General features: G+C 46.7%; 2 protein-coding genes across 2 annotated transcripts; one reads left to right on the forward strand and one right to left on the reverse strand.

The window, feature by feature from the left end:
• Positions 1-1105: 1105 nt before the first annotated feature.
• Positions 1106-3615, forward strand: LOC122696802 (ubiquitin D-like; the record flags this gene model as incomplete). The annotated part of the gene is made up of 2 exons (XM_043906933.1): positions 1106-1333; positions 2586-3615. Coding segments are annotated over 2 exons (699 nt in total), but the record flags the coding sequence as incomplete, so codon positions are not given.
• Positions 3616-3713: 98 nt separating this feature from the next.
• On the reverse strand, positions 3714-7001 carry LOC122697369 (putative olfactory receptor 2I1). The gene has a single exon (XM_043908141.1). It carries the CDS (start codon positions 5633-5635, stop codon positions 4799-4801), a length of 837 nt encoding a protein of 278 aa, XP_043764076.1. The 5' UTR covers positions 5636-7001; the 3' UTR covers positions 3714-4798.
• Positions 7002-15748: the final 8747 nt, after the last annotated feature.

Here is a 15748-nt window from a genome sequence, read left to right on the forward strand (position 1 = left end):
TAAATACATATTGTATTTTAAAAAATGGGTTTTATGGAGATGTCCTGAGACTTTCAGAGAGAGCAGGGATTAACTTGAAATGTTAGGAGATCAGAGTGATCAAGAAAATCCTCTGAGCACGCACAGTTTTTGTATTCTCTCTCTTTTTAAAAAAATTATTCATTTACTTGGCAGTGCCAGGTCATAGCTGCAGCGGGTGGGATGGCATGGGAATCCTTCGAGGAGGCATGTGGGATACATTTCCCTGACCAGGTTGAACCTGGGTCCCCTGGATTGGGAGCTTGGAGTCCTAGTCACTGGACCACCAGGAAGGTCCCCTCTCTTTTTGTCCCCAATCCAAATCTGAAGATTCAGGGGTAAACAGCTCCTTAGGCATTTCTGAGGTCACACTAGTGAGGGTCCAGGGGTAAGGGTGAGGAAATAGAGGCACTGTGGTGCGACAAGGATATATGGTTGTTTTGCATGTGGAAGGTGGGAGTCACTGTTTGTTGGCTTCAGATTGTTCTCAAGTAGTGGATTTGGTTTCCAGGTTCTCAGATAGCGTGAGAAGAATGTTAGAAAACTCAAGACCCAGGAATCTAAAGTTCTTTGTAAAGGACATTTATAAAAAATTTTTTCTGAGTCTGGAAGACACTTAGGAATTCTCTCCAATCATATCATTTTATAGACCAGAAAGCCAACATCCAGGGAGGTGAACAGACTTACCCAGGTTAATTGAGTGTCAGCCCTGGGACTGGAACTTATGGCTCTTCTCAGTCCAGGGTTATTTATGTGTTTTCTCCAGGTCAGCTTCACACATTCTGCTAGGTTAGGGTTAACAGGCTGCTCCTGGTCACATGACCCATGGCAACTCTCACTGTCCTCTCCCGGGCACCTCTGTTCTCAGGAAGTTCTCTGACTAATGGCAGTGGGGGGGGGGGCGCTGCTCTTAAAAGCTAAGGGGAGGACCACAAGTGTTAAAGGTTTTCAAACTAGTGACGGTCAGAGCTGCAGGCTAGGAAGTCACAAGTCAGGATTGGGAGTGGTGGGTTGTAAATCAGGGGAAAATTCTCAACAGAGAAAGACCATCCCATGTTTGGAACAGGGAGGACAAATGGGTTGACTGTGGGGCCAAGTGCTTAATCATAAGGTATTTTTGTTTACTGACTCCCCAGTAGCAAAAGTGAAAGTAACTCGAGGAGGTCTGACAACAAAGGGTAGAGAAAAACTTGAAAACCACAGCAGGCAGGCAGGGGATTTCCAATTTAGCTGCTTATATAAACTGGAGGCTAGGTCCTTTGCTCTGCCTCCTGATTCTGCTCCTCTGATTGCAGACATGGCCACTGTCGTCGATGTGAGTTGGGATTTGATACTGAGGGTGGGGAAAGGGAGAGGACCTCTGAGGCATGGGAGAGAATTGGGAATGGATGAGGGACAGTGCTGGGAGGTGAAGCGGGGGTTGCTGGAAAGGCATCTGGAAGGGGAGGAGATGGGCATTGTTACTTACTGAGTGTGAAGAAAGTTTCCATGAAAAGAACCAGGTCGCTTGGCTCCTGAGTTCTCTTGCATTGAGACCTGGCACTGGTCACACTTAGGGGTATGTGGTAGGACATGGGCTTTGTGCTCAGCATTGGCTGGCAAGACTTGAAACTATGGGCATATTTTCTTGATCCTTTTCTTTCTTATCCTGTTTAGGCCTCCAGGGCTCTTAAACTTGAGCGTTCTCCTTGTCCCAAAAGAGAGGTCCACAGAATACATTTATTCTAAGTTGTTAATGCCTGTGTAAGACTATATGCTGTACAAAAAGAACTTGGAATGAGGCTAATGCTTAGCATAGAAAAGTGAGAGTTTAGTGAAGAAATGTCTGTGACATCTAGTTTGGGAAGATATTTTGAATGAAGCCTGAAAGAGGTCCTCCAAGACTTTCAGGTGATAGCACAGGAGTGAGATCCCCTGTGTTCATATTATTGAAATGAGACTCAGATGTAGTCCCTACTTTCTGTGAGCCGGACCCTGATCCAATTAAAGGAGGGATCATATTCTACAACAGGTGTATATAAGAACAGAGGAAACAGATGAACAGGTGATATTGAACATAGCTTCACTACAGTGTGTGGGTTATTATTTAAAGCATTAAGAAAGAAACTAACAGTACAGAAAAGATGTGTTGTAAACAGAATTTCCTTCTAAAGAAGTCATAGTCATGGAGGATAGCCATGTGAGTATTCCATTAGGCTGTCAAGTCTTGGGAATTCTGTTTGAGAGCTGTTTTTCAAATCTGGTGTACCTCTTTGGATGCTTTCTAGTTGTATTTAGTTTTTGACATTTGACAACATTTATCTGGAGAGGAGACAGGTAAATAAGATAGGAAATTATCAATAACATTTTGCAGTGGATAAGAGGACAAAGGGATAAGATTGGTTTTCTTGCATTACGACCTGGAAATTTCAAAGACAAGTTTCAAACAAGGGAGGGGCACAGCTTGTTGTAAAGGATCTGGAGGACCAGATAGACAGAGAGGGGTGGGAGCAATGGAGGAGGGGGTACAAAGGGTGTAGAAGAGGACAGGCATTCTAGGCAACTGTCTCTTGGCCACTTTTGTCCAGGTGACTGTCCACTCTGAGCAATGGAGACCAATGACCTTCACTGCCCATGCGGGAGACAGAGTGAATAAGATCAATGAACATGTCCGGTCTAGGACCAAGGTTCCCGTTCAGGAACAGGTCCTCCAGCTGGGCTCGAAGACCCTGAAGTCCCAGAGAACTCTGTCATCGTATGGCATCGACAAGGAGACGACCATCCACCTCACCCTGAAGGTGGTGAAGCCCAGTGATGAGGAGCTGCCCTTGGTTTTGGTGGAGCCGGGTGATGAGGGGCAGAGGCATGAGCTCCAGGTGCGAAGGTCCAGCTCAGTGACCCAGGTGAAGGAGATGATCACGATGAAGACCGCTATACCCCCTAAGAAGCAGATTGTGAACTGCAATGGAAAGAAACTGGAAGATGGGAAGATCATGGGAGATTATGGCATCAAAAAGGGCCATTTACTCTTCCTGACATACCACTGCATTGGCGGGTGACCATCCTGCAGATGGAGTGATAGCAGAAACGAAAGAGCTCATTTCCTCTTACTTCTTACTCACTAACCACACCCTCTGAAAATCTCCCAACGTTAATGTGAACGATAAATAGAAAGAGAAGATTTAGGTTGGGCTGGTGAAGAATGTTATAGAACATTTCTAATTCATTGATTCTTTCATTCTCACATGATTGAATAATTGCAAAATTGCATATAATACATTATATGTTGATATGTTAGAATATATTGGAATTTGAACACCTATTAGAGGTAATATTCAAAGCCAGCTTGTGGTTTGATCCTGAATTGGTTCTGTCTGACTCATAGAAAAACTATTTCCTTTCGCAATCAAAAAGAGTATATTTGAGGTTGTGATCCATGTTCTTCTAATTACTGTGTTTGCATCTATGTTTAGTGCAGTGCTTCTTCTATCATATCACTCAAAAATTGTTGAGCTACACTTACTTTCTACTTATAGAGAATAGTGAAATGCTTTATCATGAAGTGAGTTATTTACTGTGATGATTCCAATCTTATTAATAAATAATTTAGAAATTCAATCAAATGACTTCCCCTCGCCTTATTTAAAGCTATTTGTTATGAAGTGAAACTTGGCACCATGCCCCTTTTTACTCTCTATTTCTCATACTCTTATTAAACCATTCTTATTTCTGGGGATGATGGTGGTCATGGCAAGGTATTCCCGGTGGGAATCTAGAGATTTTATGCCTCTAGTGGGGGCTCCTTGGGAGTAGATGTACTTTAGGTGGGAACAGATTTTTAGAAAATTGAATGACTGTGGAGCGGTCTCTGGTCTGACTGCCTTAGGCTCTAGCAGGTCTTCTCTGGGTTGGATGGGGGCTGAGGGTTGGTTTCTGGGTTGACCCCAACACTTTACCCGCAGTCTGGCTGGTGGAGCGTTCCCCTCTCTGCTTCCTCCATCTCTCTCCCTTCCTTTTCTCCTCTGTCTCACCACCTTGGGTCTCCTTCCCAATCACCTATGTTTTTCTTGAGGCCTGAAACATGTCTACCCTCTTCCCTGCGAGTCTCTTCTCTTCTTTCTAACTGTCTCAAGAACCACTTCCTGCAGAAGACTTTCTGAACTTAACCCCACTCAGCACAAACCGCACTTACAGGTGTTGCTCACTATAATTATGGGTCAAGTTCTCTGGGGTGGGCGCTATTTAACTGGGTAGCAGGGCATTTGTTTGCACTAATGCCCTGCAATGAGAGACTGTGTCTTCTTTTTTTTTGGATGGAATCTCCCGCAGGGCTGAGTCTATGATTTTATTGTCACTTAGCGATATGTCTGATGACAGACACCACGGGGTCTTCCATGGCCTCTTCCACTAGACTGGGATCTTCATACACCTCTTACCATCTCTTACGGACTCTTGTCGGGGATATGGTAAGCCTGAAAATGTGAAAGGTCCTCCCCAAATCTCACTTTCTTATTTTCATCAGTTTAGGAGAAAGCCCCAGGGCCATCTTCGGCTCACTAAACCTGCACAGTTAAAGGACATGGCCGGGGGTGGGGGTGGGGGGTGGGGGGGTGTTTCCCTACAGCACAAGAACCTTTCCTGATGGGAGGAAGGGACCTCCCCATTAACCATGGGCTTCTTAAGGACAAATCTTATGGATTCTTGTAGAGAAATGAACAGCCTGAAGGCTAAACCCTTTCCACTGGGCATTCCCATCCTTGGGCCCCGGGGTAACACTCCCCTCCTTCCCTCCCCGCCTGACTCACTGTGCATCTTGCCCTCCCCCCACACCCCCCAGGAGCCTCCTCGCTGCCCCCTTCACTTCCTTATTCCTGAGGGTGTAGATGAGTGGGTTGAGGGCGGGTGTGACTACAGTGTAGAAAAGAGAAATGAACTTGCCTCGCCGTTGGTTGTAGTTGTGCGCGGGTTGCAGGTAGGTGTAGATGGCTGAGCCATAGAACAGGCAGACGGCTGTCAGGTGAGACCCACAGGTGCCCACCGCTTTCCTGCGGCTGCCTCTGGTCCTCATGCTCCATACAGCGCGGGCCACGCCGCCATAAGAGGCCAGGATGACGGCGGAAGGCACCAGCAGGATGAAGACGCGGGCAGCAAACATCTGGCGCTCGGTGGAGTCCTGGCCGCCGCCGTCGCAGGCCAGCTGGAGCAGCGCGGGCAGCTCACAGATGAAGTGGTCCACCCGTCGGGGCGCGCACAGCGGCCGAGCGGCCAGGAGCGCGGTTTGCGCGGCAGAGTTGGTGAGGCCACCGAGCCAGGCGGCGCCGGCCAGCGCGTGGCAGAGGCGCGGGGAGGCGAGGCCGGCGTAGCGCAGCGGGCGACACACGGCGGCTGCGCGGTCCAGAGCCATCACCGCCAGGAGGACGCACTCGGCCAAGCCCAGCGCCAGCGATGCGCACAGCTGCGCCAGGCAGCCGCAGCGCTCCAGCCTCAGCGCCCGGCCGCGCAGGTTGGCCAGCAGGGATGGCACCACGCTCGTGGTGAAGCCCGTATCCACCAGGGCCAGGTGGCAGAGGAAGTAGTACATGGGCGTGTGTAGTCGCGGCTCGCGCACCGCCAGCAGCACCAGCGCCGAGTTGCCCATCAGAGTCAGGAGGTAGCAGAGGAGGACGAGGACGAAGAGGACAGGCTGCAGGGAGGGCCAGTCGGAGAAGCCCAGCAGGAGGAAGCGCTCCTCTGTGCTGAGGTTGCCCTAAAGGGAAACGCGCAGGTTTGGAAGGACGACACACACAGGGCGATGTGTCCCTTACAAGCAATGGAAAACCCGGACCATGGGAGTGGGGAGGGGGAACAGATGGCGGCACACACATGCTTAGGTGTCCATTGGAGCGCATTTACAGATCTGAACCCTTAGTTTAGGAAGGCGGCCATATATGTTAGTATACTCTAGTTATGTATTTACCAGAAAATTCTATGAGGAAATAGAATCTCCCTCCTAGAGATGAACAGACTTGGGCTCAGTAAGGTAAAGCATCCCAAGGGCATAAATAAGTGAGTGGCCCTGTGGACGTGTACTCAGGACTGTTTGATTTCCAAAATCAGTGTTTTATCAGTGGCGTTCCTGCCAGAAGGGGAAATTTTAATTTGTGGTGAATCTCTCTTCTAGGCTGTGTCCAATGCCCACGCCACTCCTGCTTACCAGCTACTGTGATGAGCGTGAACAACACAGATGGACACACGTGTACTAGCCTTTAAATCCAGAGTCATCTGGGTAGAGAAAGACCACTAATCAGTAGACATGGGTTTCACCTAGTAGAACTCGCTTTGGCTAATGATTTGATATGGGGATGTCACTTCATTTCCTCCCACCTCAATTTTTTTTCATGTGTGAACCATTGAGTTTGAACTAAATGACCTCTGAGGTTCCTGTACTACCTTCCTGGCTCTCATTTTAATACATGTTTTTTTCATTTTAATAACTATTTTTCAAACAAAGTAAAAGTGGATGCAAAAGTCTTAACTTTTGAGGTAATGCTGAATCAAATTCTAACAGTACAGAAACCATCATGGTTGATGTGATGGGTAAAAGTTGCATAGAAATCTTCCTACTGCATGGTCCCGACAGTTATCATTATAAGGATAACTTATTTTAAAAATCATATTCACTGTTCATAAATTATAATCCTGTATTTTTTATTGTTCAGAAAAGAACCTTCTTCCCCCTAATACAACATTGTATTTGTATGGTTTTCTCATTTATCTTAAGCAGAACAAGTATTAATGTTTTGATTAACAATAAGGGTTTGGGGGACTTCCCTGGTGGTCCAGGGGCTAAGACTCGGCACTCCCAATGCAAAGACCCTTTGTTCAATCCCTTGTCAGGGAACCAGATCCCACATGCCACAACTAACAGTTCACGTGACACAACAAAAGAGTCCTGCATGCCGCAATGAAGATACTTTATGTTGTAACTAAGACCTGGCACAGCCAAATATTGATAAATAAATAAATATAATAAAAAAAACACAAGGATTTGGGAGTCAGACTGCCCCGTTCCATTCTTGCTTCTCTCATTTCTTACCTGAGCAACCTTGGCCAATGTTGTTTAACCTCTCTGTGCCTCAGTTTCCTCATATGAAAGTAGAATTGGTTAAGTAGGTCAAACATGTAAAGCTCTTAGATCAGTTTCTGACAACGTAGTAATGGTGAATAAATGTTAACTATTGAACCCTATTTCATATCAGGAAATAGGTTTTTAGAGGGTTCCTATACTAGGTAAGGACAAAACGGGTGTGTGAATTTATATCCCTTTTCATATATTCACTCTGACCTTATGTGAAAAATTAGATAATACCCTCATTTTATACAGTAAGAGAGGAGGGCAATTGAGGTTAAATAACTTGCTAAAAGTCATAGTTTGTAAATGCCTCTCAGGATTTCAACCCAAACCTGATTAATTTGGGGATCCTTGCTTTTATAAATGAACCAGGCTCTAATATGCTAAGGACTGTGATGGATAAAATTCCATACAAAGATTTACCTTTATTTCTGGATAATATTATAGTCATATCAGAGATGAAAAAAGTGTGAAAACTGACATTCAGGCTTATGGTTCAATGGCGTTAGGGACATTGAGTTATAAAAAGTCAAATTTTCTAATTCTGTGGCTACATAGACACACAACAGTTCACCTAGGCAAGCCTTAAGACATTCTTTTGCAAACCCACCAAACTCTGAAAACAGGCACACAGTGGTAAAATTGCACAGACATCTTTACTGCAGGTACACACAAATTCCCAAACACATAGCTCAGAGATGTTTGTACACACACACAAACACCCCATAACCCCCCTCAAGCATCCAGAACACAAATATGTCATAAAAAATATTCTAACGTGTCCTCACACATCATTTGGTGTTCTAGAATGCACCCCTCATCCATAAGACCATTTTTAAAAAATGGGATGCGGTAATAAGCCTACCTTCATGTCTTATTCTTTGGCACTGATGTTTAGGCCTTCAGCTAACAGATGAGAGGCTGGTCTCTTGCTCCTCCTCTGGATTCTCTGGGTTTGAAGTGGCCCGGGGAGGGATGAAAGAAAGGCCAAGTCACATGACTATTGATTTCTGGAATGGGTGCCTGAGATCAGAGCAGTTACCTTAGGGAAGAAGACTTAGGGTGTGTGATTCTTGCTGGTCAGCAGAGGAATGAATAGAATGTCCTGGGGCAAGAAGCCCCCTAAGTCCTGGGATACACTGAGATCCAGGTAGAGGTGGTGATGCAGGTTCCCGGAGAACCCTGTAATGAGGTTTAGACAAGGTGAGGACCTGGCCCTTGTGGTGATGGCAAATCAGTATTAGCTGGTGGTGGTAGCAAAGATGTCTTTCCTTAAAAATGCTTTTTAAAAAATGAAAAAAAGCCCACATCTCATTTTATTAGATTTGATTCTTATGTGTTAGAAACAAAAAAAAGAAGCATAAAAATATTTTTTTAAAAATAGAAAAAGTCCATATCCCACTTTATTAGATTTGATTCTTTATGTATTTAAAACAAACAAACAAAGAAACAAAAAACATTAAAATGTTTTTAAAATATAGAAAAAAAATGTCCGTCCCGATTCTTAAGGGCAGAGCAGTTGCAGAGAATGAGGAAGGAGCCCAGGAATTAACGGGTTCCTGTTATTTAGAGAGAAGGTGGAGCTCGGGGGACTCTATGACCCTCTCCCATAATTAGTCCTTTGTATGGAGGTGTCTGGAGATAGAGCTCTCCCAGGGTAGGCAAGGGAAAATACTAGAGGGAACAGTCCTTTTGGGTAGAGTGTCCCTGGCAGTGTGTGGAAGCCAGAGGCAGCATGATTCCTTCTCACATCGTTGCTACTCTTAATTTTTAACTGGTTTAGGATTTCATTCTCTGCTGGGTGACCTTCAGTCAGCTGTTCGACCTCAGTGATTCTTGATGTCACCATCTGTAAAACATAGATAGCAACCCTGACCTGTGGGAGATGTTGGATATTTGATGATGTCATCGTCAGTTTTTTTTTTTCATCCTCAGTTTTGAACGCAGATTCGGCTCTCACTTCATCAGCTTTACCCCCAACATTCTTCGTTGCTGTCATTTCCCACCTCACCCACTTTGTTTTCCTTTGAAACACACACATATGTATGTACCACTTTACATCTCCACCAACAGCACACCAGGGTTCTCTTCCCCACATCCTCACTGACACTAGTTCTCTCTCTTGTCTTTTTGATGACAGCTGTTGTAATGAGTGTAAGGTGATATCTCATTATGTTTTTTTGGGGGGGTCTGTGATGGGTCTTAGTTGTGGTGTGCTGGTTCTTTATTTGTGGCACTCGAGCTTAATTTCTCCGAGGCATGTGGGATCTTATTTCCCAGACCAAGGATTGAACCCGTGTTTCCTGCATTGAAAGGCAGATTCTTAACCACTGGACCACCAGGGAAGTCCAGTCCCCTCTCATTGTGGTTCTGAGTTGCATTTCCCTGATGACTAGTGACATCAAGCACCTTTTCATGTTCCTGGTAGCCTTTTTTATATCTTTGGAAAAAACATCTACTCAGATCCTTTGTCCATTTTTTAATCAGATATTTTTTTTTCCTGAAAAATATCTATTCGAGTCCTTTGACAATTATTTAATTAAAATTATTTTGCTAATGAGTTGTATATGTTTTTGTTTTGAATATTAACCCCTTATCAGATAATATGGTTTACAAATGTTTCCTCCCATTCTGTAAGCTGCCTCTTTTGGGGACCTAGTGAAAACACTTGAAGACAGAAACCTTCACCATGGTCCCTTTGATCTTCTCTCCATGTCTCTCAGGATCTTTCAGAGTCCTTTTATTCATCTTGAATTTAACTTAAATGATTCCTGCCTCCATAAGAGTGTTGGAAGGTTAGAGAAGTACGTGACTTTCTCCAGTGCCCCCTTCCCAGATAGAGCCAGTAGTCTGAGGTCTGGCATTCAAGGCTTCAAGAATCCTGCCTCAAGTTTCCAAGCCCAGCATGTGTTCTGCTTTTTCTCACATAAACTTGCTGCATTGGTGGGGTTGGGTGACTCTATGTGCATCCCCACCTCTCTATCTTCGCTTGAAGGAATGCCCTCCTTGTCCCCTTGCACTGACTTCATTCCTCCCCACCCCTCCAGCTTCAAAACAAGCATCACCTCCTCCAGGAAGCCTTTCCAAGCCTCTTTCCACTTCCCACAGCCTTTAGAATTTGCAAAAACAAACAATCTTTTTCACCTTCTGCATTTCATTTCATTATAGGGCTTCCCCTGTGGTCCAGTGGTTAAGAATCTGCCTGCCAATTTAGGGGACTTGGGTTGAATCCCTGGTCCAACATCTCTGGAGGACCCAGAGCTCCTGTTTCTCAGCCCCGTGGCACCTGAGTTTCTCCCACTTTCCTCTCCTCTTCCCCAGTTGACCCTGACAGTGAAAGCACACACCCTAGAGAGATAGAGAGGCTGCCAGTGAACAGAGTGAGCACCCACTCCTGTTTTCTGAACTGAGCTGAAGCCTTTGTCTCTATTCCTCACCCACTCCTGCTTCCTACATCTCTTTCCTGGCCCCCAAAGGAGATCCTCTACTGCCAGGCTCTCCAGTCCTTCCCTGCAACCCTGATCTGTGAATCCCAGAGAGCCTGGGGAGGAGGAGAAGCAAGGGGATCCGGGAATGCAGGCTGGGGAGGTGAGATCCATGCATGAGCGCGCTGCTCCATGGCTCCTAAAAGAGGCTGGCCTAGGGAGCCCAGACACCAATTTCCCTGTGAGCTAGCGGGTTTTCCTCTGGGCTGTTGTGGTGGTCCTTCTCTTCTCTACCAGCGGGTCACCCTGCCTGCAGCCCTCCTTTTCCTATCCCAGTCACCACCCACCTTGTTCTGCAGAGTGAGGGGCGGAGGCCACTTCCTGAGCGGATGCCTATGAGCGGGAGGCACTTTAGAGGGTGGGCCCTCTGGGGATGAGGAAGTTAAGGGAGGGAAAGTCAGGGGAGAAAGGCCGGGAAGAGGAAGCCTGAGGGAAAGGGCAGTGGGAGGTGAAGAGGAGGGCCAGGGGTTGTTGTGGGCAAGGGCAGGATCCGAGAATAGAGCAGGATGTGGATAGGGGTGATAGCTCCTAGGTGTCAGGTTCAGGGAGGCAGAATGGAGTGGGGGGTGATACCCTCAAGAATGGGATCTCTAATGGCCTCCCCAGCTTAACTTTCCCCTATCTTCATCCTCCACAGACTAACTGTGACATCCGTGCACTTTGCAAGTGGGGTTCAGGGGAGAATGTGGCCTCTTGACTTCCCCCTTGTCTTTTCTTCTACCTCTTCCTCTTTTCTACTTTTGTGGCGACTCTGTGTTCCTTTTCCTTTTTGCTCTTTGGGCTAGTACTCAGCCATCTCTTTCCTTTTACTCCATCTCACAAGCCTGACTGTTTCAATTTTCTCTGAACCCAAAGCTCTGACTTGTCTTATGATGAAACCAGGTGGGCAGGATGCATTCATTTGTTCATTCAGCTTGTATGTAGAGGCAAGATCACAATGGCCAGAGAACTTGGTAGGGCCAAAGGAGACCTAGGATTCTGATTCTGCACTAGGTAGGTTTGTGACCATGGACACATTTAAGTCTCTCTATGCCTTTGTTTTCTCATCTTCCAAATGATGGGATTAGACCAGATAAGCCCATTTTTCTGCTCAGATGCCCTATTGACTCCTTGATGCTGGAGTTATGTTTATTAAGCAGTGCTGGCCACCTAGTTCATTTGGTCCTATTGGTTCAGGTCACTCTGCCTTTATCTGCTCCTTATGTCATCCTCCTCTCTGTGTCTTTGAATCCTGCTTCCTCTTCACATTTGAATGTCCTTTCTTGTCCTTCAGCCCTTGTGTATCTCATCCTTGGGCTCTCATGCTATTCCAGGGTTGCTGACATTTGAGGAGGTGGCTGTGAGTTTCTTCTGGGAAGAGTGAGGGTGTCTGGACTCTGTTTTCCTTGTAGACCTCCTCATCATGGAATGGTTATTCTGCATATCCTCCCCCTATCCCCCACTCCCCACCCATATGGCTTCTCATCTGCTGGGTTTATATGCAGCTTACAGCTCTCTCTGAGTCCTTTAAGAGAGTTTCAGCTGTCAGTACTTCATAGCCCTAACACCCAGATCTCATTGTATTTTAATCCTTGCCTTGCTGGATTGGGTGGGTGAAAGGAGAAACTCCAGCCTAAAAGGGTTCTTGCTAAAGTTTAGGAAAATATTCTTGAATAAAGATTTCTCAAATTGTTGGATGTGAGAAATGGAATATTTCCTGCCATATTAATGAACAATGATGTCACAGTCCACAGTTGTCAGTGATTCCAGACCTCCAGTGTGAGCCTAAAGGCATCCAGGAAGGAGAAGAATACCTGAGATCTAATAGCCATCAGGTTGCAGCCACTCCCTACAGTGAGCCCAAGGGAGCTCAGGATGTGAAAAACACAAGATGCTGGCCCTGGATAGCTGAGACGGATATGAAAGGAATGATCTCAGTTAGCCCAGATTCTTTCTTGCATCCTCCCATACATAGAAAAGTGCTAAATTCCTTAACTTGAGATATCTCATTTTCTTTAATTAACAATAATCTTTTGATATTTAGACTATCTGCTCTTTGTTGCAAGACTTCTATAAAACCTGGCTTCTTCCCATCAGCTCCTCAGAGCAGTTCTCTCAGGGTCACTTGAGATGATCTCTCCTGGGCTTAAGTCCCAAAAATTCCCACTGAGTAAAACAAAGCTCAAGTTTTAGGTTGTGAATATTTTTTAAGTCGATAGGTGCATTTGGTCAATTTCTAGAGCCCTCCCATTATTGTTTTTGACAAATCTGTACAGTTTTTTTTGTTGTTGGTGGTGGTGGTGGTGAGAGTATTTGCTGAGTGCTTGCCTCACTCAGATATTTAAAAATTTCCCCTCCACCTTAACCTCCCTAACCCCTAAATAATGGTAAGTCAGGTAGAATCAGGAAATTAAATCTACTAAGACCAAGTAGAAACAACCTTTTATTTGCTTTCTTTTTGAAATGTCTGAGTTTCATGCGAGAATCCAGACCATGGAGTCTGAAGTAACCCTGGACACCTTCCCCTTTCCAAGTGCTCCATTCAGCACGTATTTATTAAACAGCTTTATAATCATACAGACCTGTTAAGTATGTCTTATTTCCCCCATTTTACAGATGAGGAAGAAGGCTTAGTTAGAGATCCTGAGTGATTTGCTCCATGGGTCAATATTAGCCTCAGTACTAAGGCTCCAATCTGCCAATTTGCGCTGCACTTCATTTCCACCCATCTAGAACCCTGGCCTCTGCTTTCCCCTACAGGCGACATCGTGAAATCCCTAGCGAGCCCAGGAGGTCTGTGAGGCAGGGACTCCTTTCCCCAGCTCTGTCAGTGGGGATGAGGTCTCCGAGGAGCCTTCTGATAAGGTTCTCTACTGGTGCCCGTTAGAGGGCAAGGAACTGACCCTTTGCACTGCCATCGACTCTCGCTGATGACCCTTTAATGCTCCAGACCCGCGCAAGCCTTACCAATGCCCGCGGCGGGGCAAGGGCGTCAGCCGCCCCTCCAAACGAACCGCCAACAGCGCAGCCCCAGGGAGGAGAAGCTTTTCCAGGGTCCACATCTCAATCAGAGCCTGAGCTGGAGCTCAGATCCGACGTGTCACTGCTCAGGCACCACGGGGAGGCTCCTTTCTGCTGCGCGCAGTCCGCGGAGCGCTTTGGCCTCAAATCTCTTGAGTTGCCGAGGACACGGGACATCGGCAGTGCATGCACGCCGCTGAGCTGCCCTGCCCGCAGTGCACCCGCAGCTTTGGCCGCATCTCATCATGCTCGCGCACCGGCGCATCCACAGGGGCCAGCAGCCCTACCGCGACAGTGAGTTTCGACAAGTGTTTCTGTTGCAGGAAGGGGGACCCCTTCCAGGGCCCAAAATTGGGCTCTATGTCTAACACTCGGAAATGAATTGTCCGAGGAGACACATATGCTGACAAAGCAAGAGATTTTATTGGGAAAGGGCACCCGGGTGGAGAGCAGGAGGGTAAGGGAACCCAGGAGAACTGCTCTGCCGCGTGGCTCACAGTCTTGGGTTTTATGGTGATGGGATTAGTTTCCAGGTGGTCTTTGGCCAATCATTCTAATTCAGAGTCTTTCCTGGTGGCGCAGGCATTGCTCAGCCAAGATGGATGCTAGCAAGAGGGATTCTGGGAAGTGGACTGACAGGTAGTGTCTCCTCTCAACCTTTCCCGAACTCTTCCGGCTGGTGGTGGCTTAATAGTTCTGTATTCCTTATCAGGATCTCCTGTCATAAAACAACTCATGCAAATGGTTACTATGGTGCCTGGCCAGGGTGGGCGGTTTCAATCAGTGTGCTTCCCCTAACATTTCTGCCTTGGCCAAGATCTGGCACCAGCTCATCCACGGTGGAAAGAGGCCCCACAATTGCGCGGATTGTACCAAGTGTTTCAGCCACCGCGCCAACCTCCTTCCGCCCAGGCGCGTCCCCACTGGCAAGAAGCCCGGCAAGACAAGTGGCGGGATGGCACGGAGCTCGCACCTCATCCCGCACCTGTGGCTGGGGATGGCTACGACCAGGGCTTCAGCAGATGGTCGCGCACCGCAGGGTCCATATGCGCGAGAAGCCCTAAGGCTGCGCGACAGGGGTGTGGGGAGCTGGGGTGGGGGTGGCAGGAGCTTCAGTCCTAAATCCAAACTCATCACGTCCAGAAGCTGCAAGCCTTTGGCCACCTGATGCGAACAATGGACTCACTGGAAAAGACTCTGATGCTGGGGAAAGAATGAAGGCAGGAGGAGAAGGGATGATAGAGGATGTGATGCTTGGATGGCAGCACTGACCCAACAGACATGAGTTTGAGCAAGCTCTGGGAGATGGTGAAGGACAGGGAAGCCTGGCGTGCTGCGGTGATGGGGTCGCAAGGAGTCAGACACGTCTGAACTACTGAACAACAACAACCAGGGTTTTGCCTTTTCTCAGGGTGAAGAAGAACTAAAGAGCCTCTTGAGGAAAGTGAAAGAAGAGAGTGAAAATGTTGGCTTAAAACTCAGCATTCAGAAAACTAAAATCATGGTATCAGGTCCCATCACTTTGTTGTAGCCACGAGTTCTAGGAAACAAACTCTCTCAGAAGGACAATGCAGATAGTGGAGTGCAGTTTATTACACCGGCGGGCCCAAGACAGAGTCTCCTCTTAGCCAAGGACCCCCACCAGTTTTTGTGAAAACCTTATATACCCTAAGTGTACATGCACAAACCTGCCTCCCCAAATTCCCTGAGACTAGTCTGAACAAAGGAAAAAGAAAGATACAATCAAAGTTTACCCGTGATTTGTATGCCTTAAGCCTAGGAAGTTAACAGTGGACAATTAGCAATAGGCCTGTGGTCATACTCCAATAAGCATTATAGAATGTATGATTCTATTTGGTTACCCAGATAATTAGGGTATTCTTTTAGGTTACAGAGAGCCCTGGGGCTCTTCCTTCTGGGGGCCTGGTTTTCCAGTTGGTATGTCGTTTCCATAGATACTGGGTATATAGCTCAAAGTCCACAGTCCGGCCGAAGATGGAGTCCTGCTTTCAAGATAGAGCCTGTTCTGTTTTCCTCCTTGACTTTATGGCAAATAGATGTGAAAACAATGGAAACAGTGAGAGAGTTTTTTTTGTTTGTTTTTTTGTTTGGGCTCCAAAATCACTGCAGATGGTGACTGCACCCATGAAATTAA

This window comes from Cervus elaphus, chromosome 7 (assembly GCF_910594005.1).
Source record: "Cervus elaphus chromosome 7, mCerEla1.1, whole genome shotgun sequence".
NCBI lineage: Eukaryota > Metazoa > Chordata > Mammalia > Artiodactyla > Cervidae > Cervus > Cervus elaphus.